The following is a 24,505-nucleotide window of genomic DNA, read 5'->3' on the forward strand; positions in this document are numbered from 1 at the left end:
CTAAAAAAGAGACGGCCTTAATCCTGCAGTAGGATATTTGCAAGCTGTTTCTTGGTTACTATATTTATACTCTCTTAATTCTCCAGCAACTAAAACATTTATATTTCTCCAGTTCTCAGGACCTTGGTACGAAATATCTAGGTATCCCTCAGAACTACAGGAAGGTGAATGCGTTACCAACGAATTCAATACAATCAACCAGGAATTCCGTTTAACTCAAAGAATTGTAAATAATGAACGAGAAAGCACTTATTCCGGACCCGTAACACTGTCGAATGATGGACGAGGAGTTCTTACTGTGAATCTTACAAACGATGAAGGAGGTTTGTGACCTATTTTTTCAGATAATGTTCAGTCTTGGAATTATTGAATTCCCTCGTTTAGAACATCTCTAGTTAACCATATAACAAGCCCTACAATTATACTAAAATCCAGTAAAATGAAAAAAGAGGATACTGAAAATCAAGAGATTAAACCAATTTTATTTTTTCAGATACCTTCGAAACGACGCTATACGTATTGGACGTAGACTACACTGATTACGCCTTATTATACGGTTGTAGAAACATCAACAATACAAATAAACAAGGTAAGATATTGGCATCGTATCTTGGTAAAATATTTGTTAAAACAAACGTTGTTTAAGAATCAAAATGACAGAGTATTACACTAATAGAAAGACTTAAGTACCATGTCATTGTCGAAGTACCCGTTTGTATATACCTTAGTGCTCTTTCGTTAATCACGTTTTTTAAGGTTGAGTGGATCAGTGTCAATTTACATTAGAAACATCACTTACGTTAAGGTTGACAATACACACATTGATAAAGGTGATCCAGTCTTCCTTCAAAAACAATTGCTATATTTGCCCTTCTGACGTACCTTCAATTCTATTAATGATATATACCATTTTCGTTACAGTGTACAGTTGGAAGCTCAGCAGAGCTCAGAGCGGACTCTCAACAAATGCTAACAACAGAATAAACCAAATAGTGTCAACAACACGTGAACTCTTCGAAAATTACTACGATGAAACCGACCAGACGCTCTCGGGTTGTTTCTACTACCCCGTGTTCACTGAACCGCCAGCAAATATCGAATTGCTGGGACCATGTGACCAAACAATCAGAGCCAAAGCTAACTTCAATGTTACAGCTGTAAGTTTATTATTTTTCAATCATATGTTTTTGTATTTAGCTGGAAAACAAACCGTGCAGTTTAGTGCACAAGAAAATTATGCACTGACCGGTAAAACTATAAAAAAAATACTCATATTTTAAAGAAACCAGGGCCTGATCTACCATATAGCTTTTTGGGCTTCAGTCCAGGGCCCCGTGGATTCAAGGGGGTTCCAGCTAAGTCAAGTCAAAGTCAAAAATAGACGATAATGCGAAAGAATCCATAAATTTATTAAACTAAACAGATCGTATGGTTTGCAGACCTGCAAGCCCTGCAAATAAATAAACACATTCAATTAATTTAATTCAAGTCTACTACTATCAGATATGTCTTAGGTGGGCCCCTAAGTAGTGTTAGTCCAGGGTCCCCTAAACTCACGGTCCGGCCCTGAAAGAATCGTTAATTAAAAGGCACATAAAAATATCACAAAATTATAAGCTGGTTTAATAACCCCACTAAGGAATTTAAGCGTATAATCAGATCATTATAAAATATAAATTAAAACATTAAAATTAAACACAATAATACATATGCAATCAAATAGAAATAATTGATTTAAGATTTTTAGAAAAATGATTGACATACACCTATTTGTACACCTGCTAAAAATACACATTATCCTATTTTTAAAACATTCCAAAACATATTATTAAGGCATTTTTCAATAAAGAAACAAAATGATAAAAACAATTTCTGAATCGGTTTCATTATTGAACTGCTAGATACGGAAAGATGAAGTTTAATGGTTAACATGATCATATTACATCAAAATCAAATGATAATGGTGTCAATGAGGATTATTAACTCAGTCTTAGGTCCGATTGCCGTCACCTTCACATGTGACTAATTAGAAAGTGATAGCATGTGATGCATCAAAGAGTGGTCGAAAAAAAAATATTTGCATTTATAAATAAAATCTATTGGAAATCAATTCTGTACTTTTCAAAATTATTGATTAAAAAAACCACAAAACGTATAAACATCATAAATTTAATTAACATAAACTAATCATGTATATAATATTGATTTAACAGTATCTCGGCAAATGGTACGAAATATCCAGCTACCCTCAACCCTTCCAAAGTGGGGAATGCGCGCGCGCACAATACAGCACCGGTACTGGAGCAACCGTAAACGTCTTCAACACTCAAGTCATTAATCGTAAACTTGATGTACAAACTGCTACAGCTGTTGTAGCATCTACGGACGGAAGTGGACTATTGGATGTCACATTCGTCTTGGATAATGGAGGTTAGTCGATTCAATCAGATGTAAAACCTATTTAATTTATTTTGTCACAGCTGGTCCCAATCACTCAATCCGTGTCATATTCATTTATTCATTCATTTATAAACACTCTCGATCCACTTTATATGTTTAAAACCTAATTTGAACTTGGAAAGTTACGTTGAATTGTATTTGTATAAAAAAATATTGTGTTTTTCAGTGACGAACGTAGTCAACTATTATGTACTCGAAACTGACTATACCAGCTTCGCCCTCGTGTACAGCTGCCGTAGCTTACCAACTGGTAGACGACAAGGTAAACTATCAAAACTACTTAATTCCTTTCTTTTATGGTGCTATTAGTGGCAGCTCACATTATCCGACATGAGGAGTTTTTTTACGACGTTTTCTGTATAGATTATGAATAAATGAATAACAAGAAAAATCTTGATAGATTAAGATCCATGTAATAATTTATACACACGACCTGGCTCCTTGAAAATGTAATCTTAGACGGCTTTAATATTTCTATTGCAGTCACCAGCTGGAAGTTATCTCGTAGTACAACTCTGCCAAGTCAAGCTGAACCCATCATCAACAACATCATCGATAACACTCAAGGTCTCAAGAATGAATACTACTTAGCTACCAATCAGTCTGAAGAAGCCTGTTTCTACATCCCGGATGTTAACAAGAATGAAGCACCATTGTTCAGAGGACAGTGTGGTGACATACAAGGCGTACAAAACTTTGATGTTCAAAAGGTAATTTATAATACAATAAAACGGAGAACGCCGGCAATTTTTTTTTTTTACGAGAATTAGTGTGTTTCTTTGTTTGATAGCAACTTATTATTTCGATGGCCTAATTCTTTTAAGTAAAGTATTAGTTTAATATCAAGTAGTAAATAGTTTTGTTGTATTAAGATACTTGCGTTATAATTAAATACTTGAAAAAATCCCTTTCTGTTAACGACATCCTGCAGTGATGAAATTAACATTTATAATTTCAGTACCTTGGTTGGTGGCATGAAATCGAAAGCTACCCAACTGACAATAACAAAGGAACCTGCGTCAGCTCACGATTAGAACAAATCGGAAACGAATACCAGATTACCGATACCAATGTTTTCGATTTAAATGCTCAAGTCAATACCAGCACAGTAACAGTAAGCACTAATGGAAGAATAAGAAAAAGTTACAGCAACGGTGAAGTTATTGGTAAGTAATTTTCAAAGTAGCCTTGTAATTAACTTGTTTTTTTTTATTTTTAAATAGGCTATATCGTAAAGGTAAGTAACCTACGAATGTTCTACTGTTGAACAAGGACTTTTCTGCTAGGGAAAAGTTTGCAATTTATTACATTATATGGCTGATGGGGCTACATTATTCTTGCAGTGCGTCCATTGGGCATGTTCGAGGATAATGTGCTGACAAATGAAAGTTGGCATTAGGATTTGAATATAAATAGGTAGTTTTTTTTACTAGCATTCGTTTGTCTTACGTCGATGGGTATTTTTTGTAATATATTCCACCACACCATACCACTGAAAGGTGTCCAGACACGCAGAGCATCCGATGAATTAAAAACAAATATATCGAACGGATAAAGTCATAATTCTCCCCGTTAAGCTCGTAATTTTCGATTAGGAGCTGATCTGGTTCAATGTATAAAAGTAACTAAAGTTTTATATTCTTTTCAGATATGTGGGTGTTGGCAACTGATTACGAAACATATTCGCTCCTTTACTCTTGTGAAAACGTGGACAGTCAATATAGACGCGGTATTTATTTTTTTAATTTCATTCATTATTATCGATAAAATTCCATCGTAGTGGAGGAATATAACATTAAAAATAATTAATTAATTTCAGTATGGAGTGCGAAACACAGCAAAACTCGGACACTCTCTGAAAATGCCCAAAACGCTATGAATTCTGTTATCGAGGCTACTGAAACCCTTGAGGCCCAATTCTACCAGCCAGTTAATCAATCCGATACCGATTGCTTCCATTATCCTACTCCGAATGGAATCCAAGTCATCTTACCTGGACAATGTGACCTTGGAATACCCGTTCTGCAGGACTTCAAACCAGCTGAGGTAATATTTTTACTTGTCAAGTTGAGTAATATGTAACTGTGTTATTTGGTTATAAGTTCAAATTTGAAATGATGTATAATTTTACATAGTTTTGGCAGAAAAATAAAATGCACAAATATGCTTTAATATAATTGTATATAAAACTTTTACATTTAATAAAAAGTAAAGTTTAATAGTTTACATGCATAGTATACTAACTGTTACCACTAACCAAATGAAATTACATAATTAACAGTACTCTGGCACGTGGTACCAAATCGAACGCTACCCTCAACTGTACGAGAACGGCACATGTGTGGGCGCGCGATACACACTCAATGAGAACACTGGCGTTGTCACTGTTCTCAACTGGCAAGTCGTCGATGGAGTCCTAGATACGATCGAAGGAACTGCTACTGTGAACTCCACCGACGGCAGCGCTAAGCTGATTGTCAATTTGCCGTCTCGTGATGAAGATGGTAATTGTTTTTATTTTTATTTTTAATATCGTATGCATTTACAGTAGATTTTTTCTAAATTGCAAATATGAAAATATTGTGATAAAGAATCGGACTATGTGCTTGTATATATTAAAGCAGTATACTTAGTATAAGAACGGCTACATATAATAAAAATATTTTAACAAGTTTTGTAGATATGAAAAAAAGTTATCATGTTTTATTAAAAATAATACAATCTTATTAATCTAATTACAATGATAACAATTTCAGTTACGGATACGTGCAAACATAACCTAATTATTTTCCGTGTTCCCTGATTTAAGATTTGTTAAAAAATAATCTAGTAAATTATAAAAAAATTTAGTTAAAATAAGTGTTAAAGTGTACTCTATTTCCTTTCAGCCGAGGATACACCCACGAAGTCGATGGAACTATATGTCTTGACGACGGATTACATATCCTATTCATTGGCATACAGTTGTATTAATGTCGGACCATACGAACGAGCTGGTAAGTTCGAAATTGTTTTTAGATCAAATATATTCGGCTTTAATTAGTGGAATACTGAGCAAAGAACTATTTGTGTTTTTATATATAAGATAGATTTCCTCACAATTTCATTTATCGTCAGGTAATCGGCACACTAAGACGAATAGTCTTATTTATGACAATGCCAATACTCATTTATCTCCGCCATGTTATGATTTCACATCGCAACATAAAATTAAGAGTTTAGTCATCACAGTTACGAACAGAAGTCTATTTCCGTGTTCTAAAATCTTCTTTAAAAATCACAAACACATCAAACATGGGCGTAATCCTATATATTTTGGATCCACGATTATAAAATGATATGCTATTATCTACTTGGTGTATTAATTTTACCTTACGACCATTATGTCAATGTACCAGATTTTATTTTTCGGCGTTGATATATATAAAATTAACAATTACTAAAATAACATTATGTTTATACTATGACATAGACACATAACACTATATTTAGGTTTTTAATCGTTAACGTAATGTTCAACAGTTGGTGTTTGGAAGCTTAGTCGTACACGAACAATGACAGCCGACGGTGACGCCAAAATAAACGCACACTTGGAAACGCGACAGGAGCTGCACCAGCCGTACTTCGTCCGCGTCGAACAGCAGGATGACTGCGCCGAACCGAGTTCAGCTAATTTATTCAAAAGCAGTATTATAATTATATTAATATGTAGTATTATGCAGCGCCTGTTATAATTATTTTAAAGATTAAGTACTTAATTAAAATGTGATTGTTTTTCTCCCATTTGTATATACAACTATACATGTAAAATATCAAATATCAGGTGAATATTATTAAATTTGTTTTTGATTCAATAACAGATTCAAAAAAATCGAATATGACAAACTTGTGAAGGTTAAAAATGATTATTGATTAGAAACAGCCATTTTATATTAGATAAGTAAAATATTTTATATGTATGACGTAATTTATGTAAAATAAATACCTAATTATTTTAAATATATTGTATTTATTATTTATATCCTTTTATTATAATGAATACTTACAATAAATCGTCGATTACCTTTAAAACATTCTTCAAAGAAAACCGTTTTTTTTTTCTTTTGAAATAGAAGCGATTCTAAATAAAATGATAAGCCTAGTTTTAAAAAGATTGGTATACGGTTCGACTGCTAACACATAGTGCTATTCAACACCAATCGATACTAACTCACACTTCTATGTACGAGTATGTTTCCACAGTGGGTCGGGCGACAGAGGCGTGAACAAATTCACAATGCTTTTAGCTTTGAAGGCAATTTCCTAAATTGCCATTTAATTGTGACTGTGTTTTAAGCAGAGTTAAATTGTATTTAAAGTCACTTAGACTGTATATGAGCAGTTTAAACATTGAAACTAAGTATTTGGTGTAACACCAGCGCTGTAGCAAAATCGGTTTCAGATTCAAAATAAAAACTATCTGACCTAAATATTCAAAAATATTAAAACAAGCCAACTATTTAAATCAAATGAAATGTAAGTTTTTAAAGTAAATCTTACGATAAAACATTTTTGGGAAGTACAATATTGATAAGCAGCCTTCTCCAAGAAGAAACGGCAAAAATCTCGTATAGATACTACTTTAAATAGAGAGATTTAAAATGATGTTAGTATTCACAATCATTGTTCTTAATCAGTCCCTTGTTGGAACCTGAGCCTAAATCCAGGCGTCTTTAACAAAATAGTATTCGTGTTTAGACAAGTCTGATTTCCTTACTCTCAGAATCCGTTGCTTGGGCAATAAACATCTGGAGAAAGATAAAGCAACCAACGGGTTTTTTCAAAGCCACAAGAATGCATAGCTACCACTAAGGCTTCTACTGAAACAATGCAAGTCTTTACAAAATAACAAGGATTTCTAATCAGGTCCTCTGGACCTACAGCCTTATAAACTAAACGGCTCACCACTAGTGACTAGACCATAGTTTTTTTTTAATTATCACCAGATTTGAGCGTGTCTATCCCAGGCCGTCTCCTTAGATACAACCAGGGGATACAAATTAAAATATTGTTTTACCATTTCATGAGATCTTTGTTTTGTACATAATGTTTATATGAGAGCCGAGGTGGCCCAGTGGTTAGAACGCGTGCATCTTAACCGATGATTTCGGGTTCAAACCCAGGCAGGCACCACTGAAATTTCATGTGCTTAATTTGTGTTTATAATTCATCTCGTGCTCGGCGGTGAAGGAAAACATCGTGAGGAAACCTGCATGTGTCTAATTTCAACGAAATTCAGCCACATGTGTATTCCGCCAACCCGCTTTGGAGCAGCGTGGTGGAATATGCTCCAAAAACCTTCTCCTCAAAGGGAGAGGAGGCCTTTATCCCAGCAGTGGGACATTTACGGGCTGCTTATGCTTTTTTATGCTATGCTATGTTTATATGAAACTTTCCTTATAATATAATATGCATAATATCATCGAATAGGGCTAAGAGAAGTGACTTAAAAATGCAGGAGCCGGAGCGCCACGACATCGGCGCTGTGAGAAATGTTAACTATTCCTTACATCAACAATCATGCACCACCAACTTTGGGAACAAAGAGATTATGTCTCTTGAGCCTGTAGTTATACTGGCTTACTCTCCCTTCAAACCAGAACAAGATAATTCAAAGTATTGCTGTCTGACGATAGAATACCTAATTAATGAATGTAACTACCCAGACGGGCTTGAACAAAGCCCTACCAGAAAGTATTTTTTTATTTAATACTTTCTACCCTTTTTTCGCTTTCGGGGAGAAAACCGCCTAGGCCTACCCACTAAAACCTCCTTAAAATTCCGCCACACTGCATGGCGGCGGGGTTACGTGAATGTTACAACCGCGACCCCGCCAGCGGTAGTTGCCACTACGCAACCCAACTCGAAGGCGCGCCTTCCAGTAAGTATACTAGCTCCATCTCATGCCGTGACGAAAACGAACTCCTCCGAGTCCGCCACTAGAGGCTGGGCGTCAGGGGCCAACGCTCCGCGGCGGATCAAACGCTGACTCCGTTGCCACAATGGTGGCACACCACTGGCGATTCCCTGCCGAATATCTCACACAGATACTTCACAAAGCAACCGTATAATAATTTCTGTCTGTTTTAATTTAATATTAAATTATTTCTTTTACATGTTCTTCAGTGTACGAATTGAAATTTCAATATAAAAATTGATAATCGCTTTTTATTTCAACAGAAGAAAATAAAAAATTATAAACGAACAATTAAGGTCAGTTAACGAAAAAAATTAAATTAGAAAAAAAAATTCATTAGTCACAAATGTCACAGATATAATGACATTTATGACATTGACAAATTAACTAAGCGTTTGACACATATCACACAATCTTGTATAATATATATCGCACATAAATTATGTATGTTGACCTAATGACATTTCTTTTACGTAATTTCATATTATGTTATGTTATTTTTATCATTATTATTATGGAAAGAAAGAATTTTAAAAAATTAAATATTATACAATCTAACACTTGGTTAGATGGTATTATATTTAATTATAGATATCTCTAAACACGCGCTTTTAATCGTTATTATATATTTACATTCTTTATATTTGATGCTAAATATGATTTATCAAAAGGTGAACGTGTATTCTTCGACCTTTTACAGTTTATAATATTATCTACTTATACTTTTCTATATATTATTAGATAATAATCGTGCATACCTGTAATAATAACATTTTGTATCTGTGTTTTAGAATATTGTATCATAGACAAATTTGAAATTAACTTGAGGACATAATAATTCACTTTTAAATAGCAACATTTCAATTAATCAATCATTCAGAAAACCGTTCATTCATCATTCCATCAATTCATTTTTCCCGATTTGCGAATAGCATGTAATGAATGTGAGAAAATCACATTTTTTCACATGAATAAGTCATAAATCACTGTTAAACGTATTAATTTGTTCCGCGTTTAATCTAGAAGCAATGGCTGGAAACGAGGAACTAACCGGCCCTGTGCCTCAAGATCTAGAAGCAGCAGAGAAGCTGAAAAATGAAGCTAATGAATATTTTAAACGTGAGTTTTCCAAATCAATAATGTGAATTAAAACGTTACATACACACAATCAATCTCCGTCCACATGATAATTAATTGAGAAGACGATCGGTTTATATTTTTGTCTTCGAAATTATAATTAATATTAATTATAACCTTCGTTACAGGGCAAAACTACAACCGTGCTATTGAATTATATACTGAGGCGATCGAGAAGAATCCAACCAGCGCAGTTTACTTCGCCAACAGGAGTATATCTAATTTAAGATTAGAGAACTTTGGATACGCACTAAATGATGCATCCAAGGCTATAGAAATAGATAAGCTGTACACCAAAGCATATTACAGACGAGCGGCGGCATACATGGCCTTAGGAAAATACAAGTTCGCGCTTAAGGACTTTGAATATGTAAGTATAAAGCTTTTATTTTTATATAAAACTAAACTGCAAGCGAAAATGGTTATAGTTTGAAGCTGCAGATACTAGAAAATTATTTATGTTTTTGAGTTATTGCATTGCATTTAAACTTATAACAACTTTCGTTTCTTATGTACAAACAAAATGTTAAGTAAATTAAACTTAAGATGAAAAATTTTGAAAAGTAATTGCTAGACTTGAAACAAAATGAGTGCTTTTTATTATGATATAATAAAATCTCAACCAAAACTATTTAAAAAGAAAACAATAGCAAATTATAAACAAATTAAAAGTTGCATTAATATTTGAATAGTTATTATATTATAATAGTTAGTTATATCAATCTAGAATATTTAAAACTATCCTTACCCTTGAAATCTAATATAAATGAATAAATAAAGTAAGTATTATGTTAAGTTAAATAGGGGTTAACTAGTATATTTTTTATGTTAAATCATTGGAAATTGAGTGAAATTCAGAATAACATCTAATTTAAAAAGTAATTTAAACCTTATAATGTTTCATGATGATTTGTATAGACCGAGGGCTTTTAATTATCCCATCCATTGATAAAGGTATAAATTATTAAAACTATGTGCATGCTGTATCTATTTATCAGCTATATTTTTACCAATAAACTAAAATCTACTTGACCATCATAGTGTATATAGATTACAATAACCATTACAATCTCCACATATACAAAATCCATAATCATGTTGACTCGGTTACTCATTCAGTGCAGTTCTAAATAATTTACCACTCTAACTCTGTACTGTTGGAACAGTAAAAGCATGAGTAGTATACTACTCAAAAATTTGTTTTCTTGATTGAGTTTAAACACACTTCAATAATATGTGTTGAAGAATATGTAAGTGTGTGTATAATTAATATAATATGTATGTCTGAATGAATTTAACTATACTGCAATAGGTGAAGTCAAATCAAATCAAATCGGAATATACAATATTCAAGAATGCCCTTGTGAGCAATTTTAAATCATAATTTTACCTAATCAAATTATAACTACCACCGATTCACAATCTACCAAGACGTACCTGCAACAAAGTCAAGATACATAGCATTCAGTACATAGCATTCAGTATTTTTATGAAATAAATAAATATTCTTATGCATATATCATTACAAATTAGTCATTGTAAGCTAATAAGTATATTACTTGTATTTGCTCTGATTTCCATGTATATTAGTGTAAATAGCAAATACATAAAAATATTAATTGATCCATTTAAGTATATTGTGTACAATCAAAACCTGTAAGATATCATGACTGTCTATATAACAAATGTCATGGAAATTGGTTGAATAGAATAAAAAAGATTATATGCAGCAGGTAGAACAAAACATATATGAACATTATATATTTGTATATATAAAAGAGATCTTTGTATGGTACCTAGTGTGTTCTGGTTTAAGAGAAAAGGTGATTAATAGTACAAGTAAAAAGCATCTTAGATCCCATAAGTAGCGATCCATTAACAGTGTAGGAAGTGATTTATTCTTACAGTATGTATAGGCGAAGGTATTTATTCATCAATTATCTGCCTTCCTAATATAATATAAATAAAAAAGAAGCTAATTCTAGTATGTATTAATTACATTTACAAGATAACTAAAGATTATAGTGATTTTGCTTGCGAGTGTAGCATCATAGCATATTTTTTAGCTGCATATTTTATAACTATCGAATTTGCCTTTGTGAGTAGTGAAGTATTCTGAATCAACATCAGTTAATGTATAATATATACATTATTAATAAAGTATTATATTAATGTTTAATATCTCTAATATTGATTAATATGAGAACTATTAAACTAGCAACATTTGTTTGTGTTTCTTTTGTTCTAACTATATTTATGGAACGAAAGTATTTTGTGTGATCGAAGTCAATTTTAATCTATTATTTCTATGATTTATTTGATTTGAGAAACTGTACAAAGGCACTAATAGTCTTAATTTGAACTCAGTATTATATAATATCAGGTATTGACTATTGGACTTACATATCAACATTGTTTAGCCGGTGTTATGTTAAACATTAATTTATCTCTTTCAATCATGATTGATTCAGCATTTGAAAGAGGAAGACAGCGTTGACATTTAACTAATAAACCCTAACATTTATAGTCAAAGCCATGAATTCCTTAATAAAATCATATAAGTGCGTTAATATTTTAATTCTATTACATTTTCTCATATACTAGATATTTGTCTAACTCATGATGACATTGTACTTTTCCCCTAAGTTATATAAAAAAATATTATATAGTTTATGACCAAACTTTGTCTAATTTTTTTATTCATACTTATGACACAGTATTAAAAAAAAAAAATGTTTTATAATGTTTTTGTCGTAAGTGTAATTGTGAATAATCCTTTATAAAACCTAGTAGTTGTCGCCGTCAGCTTTGCTAGCGTTTCATTGGTTGGTCGTCACATCAGGTTTTAGGGTTAGAAGAGTAGCTTATGTCCTTTCCTTCCTTATTCGCATTCATAATATTAGTATACAATACCCCGACTTATTGCTACCACTGGTACATATTTCGCACAGATATTCGGACTTGCGATTCAAAGCGATTTAATGCTGGTAGAAGAATGCTAACCGCCATTCAACGCGGCATTAATGTGTAGTAGATATTGATGCTTTGCTATATATCATAATTAGTATTTTTTTTTTTAATTATAACATGCAGCAACTGAGCCTTACTTTTGTTATTGTATATTATTATTAAGGCGAACATTGACTAAACCCTTGGCTTACACTTACATATGTGTAATGTTCTGTTATTTTATAAATACCTTTTTTATTTATGGAACAATAATTCTAGATTCAAATGACTGGCCTAAAATTATAAGCATAAGATTGCTTGATAGTTTTTTTTTCTTCTAATTTGCATATTTTATGAATATACTCTGATCAGCAATCACTAAGCAAATGTCCAGAGAAATTGGTAAAAGTAAAAAAAAAAACTTATTATTGGCATAAGATAATTTTTTTTTGTCAATTGTTTAGGCTATAGTTTGATAAATTGATTGAATTTAGAAACCGTCTAGAAACTTCCGATTTAATTCCACATTGGTGGTTTCTAAATTGAAATATACCATGAGAATAGAGTTTACAGATCTTGCAAATGAATCTGTTGCATTTATAATTATATAATAAAAATATTTCCTTATATTTAAAAGCGAGATGATGATTTTATTATACGTTCGGATACTTGACCTCGAATAAATAAAAAACAAAAATTATTAAACATGTCAGACTGTTCGATTTTAAGACAATAAAAATATTAGATTGAAATTTTTTTATACATCGATTACTCAATTTAATTAATTTCAGGTAATCAAAGTTCGGCCTAACGACCTCGATGCGAAAATGAAATATAACGAATGCAATAAAATAGTTAAGAAGATCGCATTCGAGAAAGCCATCTCAGTGGATAAGAAGGGCGTGAACATCGCGGATACTATCAACTTAGATGCTATGAGTAAGTATTTTTATTATTGATTTTTGGCAGATCATCAATTTAGACTCTTATAGGTCAATTGAATGCGATATAACGTTTGTATGCTTTGTTTTTCAATATTGATAAAGTAAAAGTAAAGTAAATAGCAAAAATTCGACCGCTGGACCCTTTAAGCTACGAGCTTCTCTCCTTTAGTAAAGGAGTATGTTTAGAAATTATTATTATTCCACCTGGCTGCTTTAATGAAGGTCTAGTGGACACACATGTGGCCGTTTATCATTAAACACTTGCAGGTTTCCCTCGTACTGTCCTTCAAAGCCGAGCACAATGTCTATTACAAACACAAATTATACACTACATGTAGTTGGCTTACTTGGTTTAAAACATGTTAAGATTCCAGTGTACTTATCGCTGGACTTATTACTAGTGTAAACTGTAATTAGTAGTAATAAAGTTTTGTGTGTGTAATAAAGGAAGATGATGATGAGCATGTGTTGATTAATTTTGCCAAATCTGAAAATGCTCCAAACCGATGGAAGATGCTCCCAACCGAGGAGATATCCTTTGCCCAGCACTGGGACATTTACAACCTGTTATACATTAATTAAAATATTATATCCAATGGTCCCAAACACTAGTTTTAAAGTACATAAACACATCATGGCTATCACAAATTTATTGATTGTGTTTTTTAAATTTCAGCAATTGAAGATGAATACGAAGGTCCAAGCCTTGAGGATGGTAAAGTTACACTGAAATTCGTCAAGGAGCTCATGGAATACTACAAAGAGCAGAAGAAACTTCACAAGAAATATGCTTACAAAGTAAGGATAATAATCTTTTTTCCTCCATTATAATCTCCATATGCCTTCGGAAGGAGTTTTTTTAGGATGTGTCTGTATATTTTAATTCCAGACAGTAACAATTTTAATTTTACTGATAAAAAACCAAGTTCTGATGTGCATTGTGCATATAATTTTAAGGAAAGTAGAACACAGCATTACAATATTACTTCTGTTTGGTGAGTGATATCTCAAAAGAACAGTTCTGCCAAAGTCCCATCACCAAGTTAACCCTTAAAGTAACAACCGGTCGATTTCCCTGTGTCGGTGTGACTTGAGAAGTTTTGAAGCGTATATCTCGCTGCTTCAATTTAGATTAGTTGACACAGTTAGCAGGATTCCTCAAGAGGTTTTCCTCAAGTGCGCACGAGATGTTTAACCATATGGAAATTCAGTGGACCTTACATGGGTCCTTACCATTGGGCTGTCCTGACTGATCAATAAACAATCTCTGATGGATGGGTTTACGCGTACTTTTCTGATAAAGAATGAAAGGAGCTTATACCACCACACCAATAGTGGTTTATATTTCTGGCGTTTCATAAAAAAATCTTTGATGTTTTGGATTATCTTGTCTTCATATAAATGTTTTTTAAACAAATGTTAACACATACAACGTTTTCCAGATCCTCATCGACGTGAAAGCATACTTCCAAAAGCAGCCATCCTTGGTGGACATCAAGGTGCCAGACGATAAGAAGTTCACAGTGTGCGGAGACATTCATGGCCAGTTCTATGACTTGATGAATATTTTCAAGCTGAATGGACTTCCATCAGATACGAATCCGTATCTATTCAACGGCGACTTCGTGGATCGAGGCCCTTTCAGCGTGGAGTGTATCTTCACACTATTCAGCTTTAAGTTGCTCTACCCCGACCACTTCTATATGTCTCGAGGTAAGTTAATATGGTATGTGTGGTGGTGTCTTCTTGACTAGCCAATATTTAGGATATACAATATTGCAGTTGCATTTGGGCTTGCAATCTCAAGGCCAGTCACGATAGAACAGTGATGAGACGCAGAGTCGATGGCTTTACATGTGTAAAATTGGTAACTTGAAAGTAAATATATCATTTAATTTACTTGCATTGATGCATTTACATATTTTCCAATAAAAAAAATGGAACGCGTGTCTGAATTTCGACCTACGCATGACGGTTTTCTCATTTTATTTTCCACTAGCGACTCGCCCCGGCTTCGCACGGGTGCAATGCTGACATTACATATACTACAGAATGTCATACAACGTTTACAGATTTTCAGTCATTAGACAACACAAACCGCTATGTCCCTGCATTTTAAATCTGTAATATCTTCGAAAACATTCATTTAAATTGCATGCTGTAAAGGGCCATATTGATCTATATTAAATGCACAATGTATTTAAGGTACTTTATTGGATAAGGATTAATGCTGTATTGCTTAAAATCGCTTCGAAAATAAGCCCTTATTTCTCGATCTCTTTTTAAAATGGTTGTTGTGGGTTATCTCTAAGAGATAGACATATACCATCGCGTACTTTTTTGTAGACCTTTTTAAGGTGTATAATACTGTAGTACATTATTTTGATCTATCTCGTAGGGTTCATCAATTTGCAACGTAAGCGCAAAAAATATGTTTATTGACGACATCACTTCAGAATCCTCTAAATTTATCAGTGTTTCTCTACTATATCGTGCATGTATTATACCTATAAACCTTCCTCTTGAATCAGTCTATCTATTGAAAAAACCGCTTTGAAATCCGTTGTGCAATTTTAAATATCTAAGCATGCATAGGGACAGACAGCGGTAAGCGGACGTTTTTTACTATGTAACGGTCACAATTGTTCATGTAAGTGCTATTTTTAGCTTGGAATAATAATTTAAAGAATTAATGGCGAATTTTAATATTCCGACGATAATTAATATGGCATTAAGAATGAAACTATTGTTTGTGTTTCAAGTGTAAAGGTCTTTATGCTCTTGATTTCAATTGAAACAAATAAATTATAATTAAAATATAATAAGTGTGACGTAAATATGTTCATACATTAAGTGCAAAGGGTCGTATGTAGAAAAGAGTCATGGGACTCTCAGTTGGAACGAAGTTACTTTCGCTTCATGTATATTATTTATTAAATAACAGATAATAATTAAACAAGAATAAATTGAATTGTTATTAATAAAAAATGAGTTTCTATAATGTTATACAAAACCGTATGTTTCTGCCGAGATGGCCCAGTGGTTAGAACGCGTGCATCTTAACCGATGATTGTGGGTTGAAACTTTCAAATAAAAAGTTTCATTTTACCGTTTGAGTTTATCTGCCGATAAGTACTCAGTGGCAGTCCAAAACTTGGAATCAGGTACCCTCGTACTTCAGAAAACATGTAAAGCCGTTGGTCTGCACTTGAACTCTCTCCGGACTATTGAGGGAATAGCGAGTGCGTTTGCGCACAATTTTGTGCATTATATTAATATCTTCCGCGTAATTGGCTCGACAGTTAACAATTAGTCAACAAAAATTCACTACTGGTTTTCTTGCCTGTGCTACTCGGTAAAATTGAACTGTCTGAACATTTAATTCTGTAACGTGACTATTAAAAACTTATTTTATGAATAAATTATATTAAAATTTTTCATGTAATGCTTTCTTGTTCCAGGTAACCACGAGACTCGAGATATGAACCGTGTCTACGGTTTCCAGGGCGAAGTGACGTCAAAATACACATCGCAGATGGCAGATTTATTCACGGAACTGTACAATTGGCTGCCGTTAGCGCATTGCATCAACAACAGGGTACTGGTGATGCATGGCGGGCTCTTCTCCAAAGATGATGTTACACTGGACGATATCAGAAACGTGGATAGGAACAAACAGCCTCCGGAAGATGGTAAGACTTGCGATCTTTCTATTGCGTTTCTACTCCGGTCGTAGAGTAAAAGGAATTTCAGCCATTGGCCTTAACTAACTCTAACTATTCAACTAATCATTAACGTTTTTAGCGGAACAGAAATGGAAATATGCTACCTAACACTCACTAAACCTGCCCCCCCCCCCAACTTCTCAAGTGGGGGTCACAGGTGGAAAATAAACAATCTCATTATCGCATTCATAAAATTAATTAATTGTTAGTTAGGATTCTATAACATAAGTGTTACGCCATATGCAATGTAATTTGTGACTTTCAGGTATAATGTGTGAACTGCTCTGGTCTGACCCGCAACCCATGGCGGGAAGGTCGCCCTCGAAGCGAGGCGTGGGATGCCAGTTTGGTCCTGACGTCACAGCCGCCTTCCTGCAGAAGAACGGCTTAGACTACATCATAAGGAGCCACGAGGTCAAGAATGATGGCTATGAAGTTGCTCACGATGGGAAGTGCATTACTGTTTTCTCAGCACCCAACTATTGGTAAGATTAGTATTCTATGTGTATTATAAAATGTTTAAAACAAGTAGTAGGACTTGTGGACTTTTTTTTTTAATACAATAATATTAGAGACATTAATTCGTCAATTTAATATTTCTCAGCAATCGTTATCTTTGTTTTTTTTTTGTTAATTTCTCAGGCTATTACCATATCGTCGTTAGGCATTCAGAAGCGCGAATGTGAAAATATTGAATTTTTTTTTCTTATTTATTATTTAGATAAATACTATCGATATAAGAAGGAAAAAAATGCAATATTCTCACATTCGCGCTTCTGAATGCCAAACGACGATATGTATATTTATTATTATGGGTATGTGACGTATGTATTATATTTAAATAAATTTACATGTGTTAGACATAGTTATTTATGTGTGTATTGTGTATCACTATATTGTATATTGCAGTACAATATTTATTCGCAATTTAAAATAATTGTCTTCATTTTCACATTTATTTTACAATCAATCCTCTAAGGATTAGGCCGCCTGTTGCGACTCATGCAACTTTCGTTAGTCCAAATGCCATATTATTTTTTAAGTATTTGTGTGTAATAGATAAATATATAAAAGCACACATAGTCGGATCTTAATGTTCAGAATGTGTTCCATATTATTCCGTGTTGGCTTTTGAAAGGTGTACAGGAAAAAAATCCAAACCTTCTAAGGAGTACTTTACCCAGCTGTGAAGACAGTCAGTTAAAGCATATTTAATATATAATAATAATTTATTATTTCAGTGATACAATGGGTAACCTTGGTGCTTTCATTACGATGAATGGCAAAGAGCTGAAACCCAAATTCACATCTTATGAGGCTGTGGTAAGTTTGTACCATCACTTATTTCATACTTATAGTTGGGCTCGGTGATGATGATCGTCCTGACCTGCCTCGGTGGCCGATCTCAAGGGAGATCAGACAACTACGCAGGACATATTATAGTGCACAACACTGGTTCACTGTCTAATCCCTCATTCTCATAATTCGATGGACGGCAAGTCAGACACGACTTGAAAGAGTAGACGTGTTGTCTACCTTTGCAACACCCAAACTCCGGGCTGTTTAATGTCTAAAATATTAATATTTATGCTAAAATTAAATTAGTTAGAAGGGTGAGTGAGCCAGTGTAATCACTGGCTCAAGGGATACAACATCTTAGTTTCCAAGGTTTGGCGCCTTTGTCTATGGGCAGTGGTGACTACTTATAATCAGGTGGCCCATATGCTCGTCCGCCAAGCAATGCCTTAAAAAAAAAGTTACCATTTCATAATATGCTCAATTTGTCTTTTTTTTTTTATTCCAGCCACACCCAGACGTGAAACCCATGGCCTACGCCCACTCGATGCTGAGCATGTTCTATCAATGATCCGAGGACCCATTGTCAAGCAACGACGTCGACTCGTTATCAGCATAAATGAGCTGCGACGTCGCTTGGCAATACTCTAATACACTAACATTTTCGATTCCCAAACAACACCAGAGTCATAGACTTCGAAATCTGTGCCCCTGGTACATCAAACTAGATTTTTTCTTCGGTTCCTTGATGATGGAAATGAACTTTTAAGTCATTGATGAAAGGAAAGTGTGAAATTATTACCAACCCCTACCTACCCTGAAAGGTAAAACATTGGGCAGAGCCCGTTGAAGGTCCTATATGAAGTGCTAAAATGAAACTAAATTATAATATCCAAATGTATGTGATTTTGAAAGCCTTCTGTTTTTGTATGTAGCGACATATAATGACGCAAAATTGAAAATTGCCTTTACAATGGACCTCCTGCATTATGCTGTCCAAAACTCGTGTTTCCTTTAAATTTAATAACTGGAAATGTAGATATCAGTGGATTTAGACAGCATAATGCAGGATGAATCCATTTATTATATATATACTAATTTAATAATGCCAATGTATTTTCTAGCGTATTTATTTGCGTCTAAAGCCATTTGGTATATTTTAACTGTATAATATCTAAGTCAATAAAGTAGTATGGACAATATCTTCGTAATAAGACTGCGAATTTTGCTTAATTATTTTCTTAAATGATGTTATTTTCATTTTAAGGAATCTAGTAAAAACTGGGTAAAACTGGATTATAAATAGTTACTCAAATGATTTCACTTGCTAAGCTATTTTCGACCTTATTGTCTAGTACTAAATTAATAATTATGATATATTATAGACGAAAACCATCACTTTATGCCCGTTAAGCATTATTTTTAAATGTGTTTTAATATAAGGTATTTTCTATGATTAAATTGTATAGGCTCAGTACACAATCATCCCCCCCTAATTACAATTCGTCAATCGAAGGTTCAGATTTTCGATTTTCAAATGTGAGTTTGATGTATTCGTTAATTGACATCTGTCAATATTTTCATGGTTGTCTAGGAATTGTTTATGATCTACTAACGTCAATTACGAAATATTTACAAGTTTTTTTTTTTATTATACCTAAGAATTTATTATTTTTTTAGAATTAAAAGTATAGTTTTAATGAGTTTTTGCCATACTGAGTTTCATTATTATCCAACCAAAAAGTTTTAAACGTGCATAGCGGACATTTTTACAATCTGTTATTGTTCCGTATCGAATTAATTCAAAATAAGCCACTTATAAGCCTTTGTTATAAACCAAAGTCTTATATGTGATTTTAAATCGCCATTTTTTATAAATATCATCTAAAAATAATGATTGAATTTGTTACAACTGACTGTCCTATCCAAGTATATATTTTAAAAGACTAATAAGAACATTCTAGATAAATATTGTATTGCAAAATATAAATTTAATTGAATTCATGAAAATAAAGTACTAATTGTGTACATTTAATTTAGATTATCTACATTATCTATAAACAAAAAGTTATCGATTGGACGAATGGTAATTAGGGAATTCGCTTTAAATTTTGTGCTAAGTGTATTTAAGGTAGTGGATGCGTGGGACCTCCCCTTTGTCTATGGTTCATGTACAAAAATGCATTTTACACTGTAACCGCCAGTGTTGCCATTATTTAGTTTTTATAATTTTAACTAGATGTTGCAATGTTTTTTTTTTCTTTTAAAGTAAATTTATTTTATTTGAATGTGCCACAGTTTTTCTTACTTATTCCATGTGTGACAAAAATAGACCTTAAAATAGTTAAACAATTCTAACATCACATACAACTTTTAAATATATTTATACGGCCAATTATGATATCGATGCATATATATGCCTTTTAAACTTTACATGGATATTAAATTTAATGGTATTGCATTTCGCTGCTTTATAAGCGTAATTTAAATTATAATATATGTATTTAATATATATTCGATATTATTAAGTTACCATACTACCATTGTCTGTAATAGTTATTTGTAGGGTATTTTTAAAATAATAATCAACTGCAATACATTGATGGCTTAAAATATACTGGCATACACTATAAATTCATTCCAACAGTATTTGTATAAAACGTTTTAAAACGAGAATTGTGCAACAAACCAAATATAACACAGTTTTAAAATTAGAATACTCAATGAATACTCTTTAATTCTATTATTTATAATATTAACAATATAACAATCTTGATACTTGCTCTGATTCTGTTGTACACAAAAAATATGTTTTTGTGACGTACGGGTTACAAATGGTTGAGAATTTAATATGATACGCTGGGTAATAAATTTGTAAGCAGGACGACGAATATGACGCGCTTTATCACTTGGTGGGCTTTCGTGCAAGCCCGTCTGGGTACCATAATATCTTCTACTGCCAAACAACAATACTTAGTTTTTTGTGTTCTCATTTGAAAGGTTAGTAAGCCATTGTAACTACAGGCATACGGGACATCTCATCCCGGAGTTGGTGGTGATATGGAATGATAAATATTTCTTACAGTACCACTGTGTACCGGCAGTGGTGACCTTGTAGCCCTTTTGTTCGCTTACCTATGACGTAATACAAACACGCGAGTCATGTAGGAGGTTAAATTAGAGTGATTCCATACGAATTTTATTGTAAACGAAATGACGCGAATAATTCAATGGTCTTATGTACGCGCAGGCGTTGCAAACTTTTAGATAAATGTCGCTGGGGGACAATAAATTGACATTTATCAACGAACGCTCTCCACATTCGTATCCCTAGTATGTTACCCTGCGTAAATCGAATCTTTAATTCTACTATTGGAATTTGACTTGCAAGTACATAAATTGAAATTATTTTAAATAGTGTATAACACAGATTCAACAACGATATATCAAGTAGTTTTTAATTAACAAACTTACATTAAGTATGCTATTTTATGCTTACACGCACTGAAAGTCAATGCATTCAAAATCAATCGGTTGTTTTAAACACGGGGGGTAATTTCTCTCATACGATAATATTGCCAGCAATAAAAAATATCAATTAAGATTCGTAAGTATGTTCTATTAGACACAATCTCTCAAATACTTGTCTAGAACAAGAACATTGCTATCTCTTTCTCACATGTCAGGTTCAGAGCGTAGCAAACCTTTCCGTCGTCAAATTAAAAACAATTTAAAGGTTAAGTCCAAGCTATTTTAAATTTCGGTTTTGTTCAAATTAATAATTATATGTACGGTTCTTGATCATGGGAATCAATTTAACGTATAAGCCGTGTTTCGAATTTTCTGCAAACGAAATTCGATAATCGATGTGACGTTCTAAAACTATCTAGGCACTCCGTTCGTTCATTGGTCGTCCGTTCCGTAAACTGCTGTAATAGACCAATCAGATAATGTCAATTAGTTTCTGACATTGATCAGCATTTCAGAAATTCGATGTTATACTTTGTATCAAAAGCGCAATATTTTAAACATATTATAAACTTACTTTTAACATATCTCTGCTAGCGCTTAGTAAACGTTGGATTGAGTTATTTGGTAATGGGCCTATTCTATTAATATTAATCATATATATCAAAAGGTAAATGGTTTCGAAATACATAATATATTTATAATTATCGGAATAAGGGTGTTTTCGGGAAGCAAGTAGCCTTCTATAGTTTTTTTCTATGTTTAATAAAGTATGTTGTAAATATAAATAATCATAAAGATTAAATCGTTTTATTCGTAGCGTTCCAATTTTAAAATTTACTTATAAGATGTCCTTTCTAGGAATTATATGGTTTAGTGATTCCATATTCAAAAAAGTAAGTTCCAACGTCGGAATATTTAACGTCGTTATGTCGTACATATTTGAAAAAATTATACCTAATCATAAATGTAAATCGAGTAATTAAAATAGAAAAAGGTCTCGATCATCAACTTAAAAAACTGACCGGTCATGCTTAAAGAATATGTTGACTTCTCAATTGATCGATATTATTTAATCTATGGTTGAGAATTTTTGTTATGAAATTTAGTTATGAATTTTCAAATGTATTCTCGATAAAATTTAAGCTTGGAAATTTATTTTCACTAAAATATAGTTCTAATATTTAAAGAATATGATCTTGAAATATTGTATACGGAACGTTATCGAAACGCAAGTCATAAAGAATGAATGAGTGAATGAAACCAAATAAGTACATTTGTCAGTGTTACTATATATTAACATGTATTTCCTTGGATTAGGCATTTTCCAAATATAGTCGTAAATTAAGATAGTAGGTTAATTTAGCTAATAAGTTCATATTGGATTAAAATAAGTGTGCTCAAAATATTCTGTTGTAACCTTTATTAGACAACGGATTATTTTTCGTACTATTTAAAATTAGCAGTTTAGAAATTAAATATACGAATTTAGACCAAGATTCGTGTAATTTTAAAATTAAATATTTAAAAATATGTACACTATTAACGGTAGATTAATCCATGTATATTATGCTTATGAGTGCATTATGTCTTTCCGTGTAAATTATCTTGTTGCATTGACAGCACGGCAGGTCACAAAAATGGTACACTTGTAAAGAATATAAAATATTGAGAAACGTTCTTTATTAGGATTTATAAGACGGGAAACTATAAATGCAATAAATTGCACAATGACCCGATAATCCATATATTTACTCAGGAAAAAATATAAAAATATATATATTTGGAAATACGACATTCTAAGTGTTGCCGTTTTACCCAATACCGTGACGTTAGTACTATGAGATTATTTAAAATATCTATATTCAGAAATATTTTCTTCTAAAGACCATTTTTATTATGCAAACTAAGTATGTAACAGTTGCGTGTTATATTTTATTGAAAAAAAAAAAAACAAAACAACATTTTTATTTTATGGAAAAGTTGTACGTTGTACTAGAGTACAATATATGCGGCTTAAATATTTTTAAAATACGTTGCACTTTGCTTTATTTTGGTGTTTATTGTTCCGAAATAAAACATACATTAAATTATGGATTTTTGTAAAAAAAACGCCATTAAAATCTACGACGCAACCGAACTGCACCGGTTAGTCGATCTATGTGTTGTTTTTTCGAGTTATGAACAAACCATTTATTGTTTGTGTGAAATGAGCACCAAAATTAAGTTGCCAAATATATGCTCAAAAGCATTTGATATAGATATAGTTACGTAATAATTATACTTAATATGTAATACAATATTGTAAAACGTCAAATTCGGATTGCAATAAAATATTTAATTTGAGAATGACACATTCACACAGGCCCTAAACCAACTACACCTTCAACAGGAGTCAGAGGTGTTGCCCTACAATAGGCATACAATACTATATTTAGTTATATTGAACAGTAAGATATGGCATTATTCGACGTTTCACACGCGAATCCCTATTCTGCCTATATGACGTCACCGGAAAAATAAATTGGTCGTCGATTATTAAGCCTAGATTAATTCATTCATTCGTTTTT

At 32.7% G+C, this 24,505-nt stretch overlaps 2 protein-coding genes across 4 annotated transcripts in view; both read left to right on the plus strand.

The window, feature by feature from the left end:
• The window catches only part of LOC125070976, a 44,613-nt gene extending 38,247 nt beyond the window's left edge, over nt 1–6,366 (plus strand). The window contains exons 47-58 of one of the 2 annotated variants that reach the window (XM_047681012.1): nt 113–323; nt 494–589; nt 922–1,157; nt 2,214–2,430; nt 2,627–2,722; nt 2,944–3,170; nt 3,419–3,626; nt 4,109–4,189; nt 4,280–4,506; nt 4,742–4,964; nt 5,349–5,456; nt 5,983–6,366. In XM_047681012.1, the coding sequence (XP_047536968.1) occupies nt 113–323; nt 494–589; nt 922–1,157; nt 2,214–2,430; nt 2,627–2,722; nt 2,944–3,170; nt 3,419–3,626; nt 4,109–4,189; nt 4,280–4,506; nt 4,742–4,964; nt 5,349–5,456; nt 5,983–6,194 (2,142 nt within the window). In that variant the 3' untranslated portion in view covers nt 6,195–6,366. The remainder of the gene's footprint in view (nt 1–112; nt 324–493; nt 590–921; nt 1,158–2,213; nt 2,431–2,626; nt 2,723–2,943; nt 3,171–3,418; nt 3,627–4,108; nt 4,190–4,279; nt 4,507–4,741; nt 4,965–5,348; nt 5,457–5,982) is intronic. The other variant, XM_047681011.1, reaches the window with a different exon arrangement.
• Nucleotides 6,367–9,307: 2,941 nt separating this feature from the next.
• On the plus strand, nt 9,308–24,319 carry LOC125070780 (serine/threonine-protein phosphatase 5). 2 transcript variants are annotated; one of them, XR_007119889.1, is made up of 10 exons: nt 9,308–9,535; nt 9,682–9,923; nt 13,294–13,441; nt 14,123–14,244; nt 14,889–15,159; nt 16,908–17,138; nt 17,437–17,656; nt 18,413–18,494; nt 18,976–21,920; nt 23,292–23,302. XR_007119889.1 is itself a non-coding variant. In XM_047680744.1 (9 exons), the coding sequence occupies exons 1-9, from the start codon at nt 9,445–9,447 to the stop codon at nt 19,036–19,038; spliced, it is 1,470 nt and encodes a 489-aa protein (XP_047536700.1). In that variant the 5' UTR covers nt 9,308–9,444; the 3' UTR covers nt 19,039–24,319. The 2 variants fall into 2 exon arrangements, 1 of the variants encoding a protein (XP_047536700.1); XM_047680744.1 differs by having other exon boundaries at nt 18,976–24,319.
• Nucleotides 24,320–24,505: the final 186 nt, after the last annotated feature.

This window comes from Vanessa atalanta, chromosome 18 (assembly GCF_905147765.1).
Source record: "Vanessa atalanta chromosome 18, ilVanAtal1.2, whole genome shotgun sequence".
NCBI classification, from domain to species: Eukaryota; Metazoa; Arthropoda; class Insecta; order Lepidoptera; family Nymphalidae; genus Vanessa; species Vanessa atalanta.

Coding starts and splice junctions, on each gene's coding strand:
- LOC125070780 (XM_047680744.1), top strand. CDS start 9,445: ATGGCTGGAAACGAGGAACTAACCGGCCCTGTGCCTCAAGATCTAGAA. Junction 14,245..14,888: donor ACAAGAAATATGCTTACAAA/GTAAGGATAATA, acceptor AACGTTTTCCAG/ATCCTCATCGACGTGAAAGC. Junction 15,160..16,907: donor CCACTTCTATATGTCTCGAG/GTAAGTTAATAT, acceptor TTCTTGTTCCAG/GTAACCACGAGACTCGAGAT.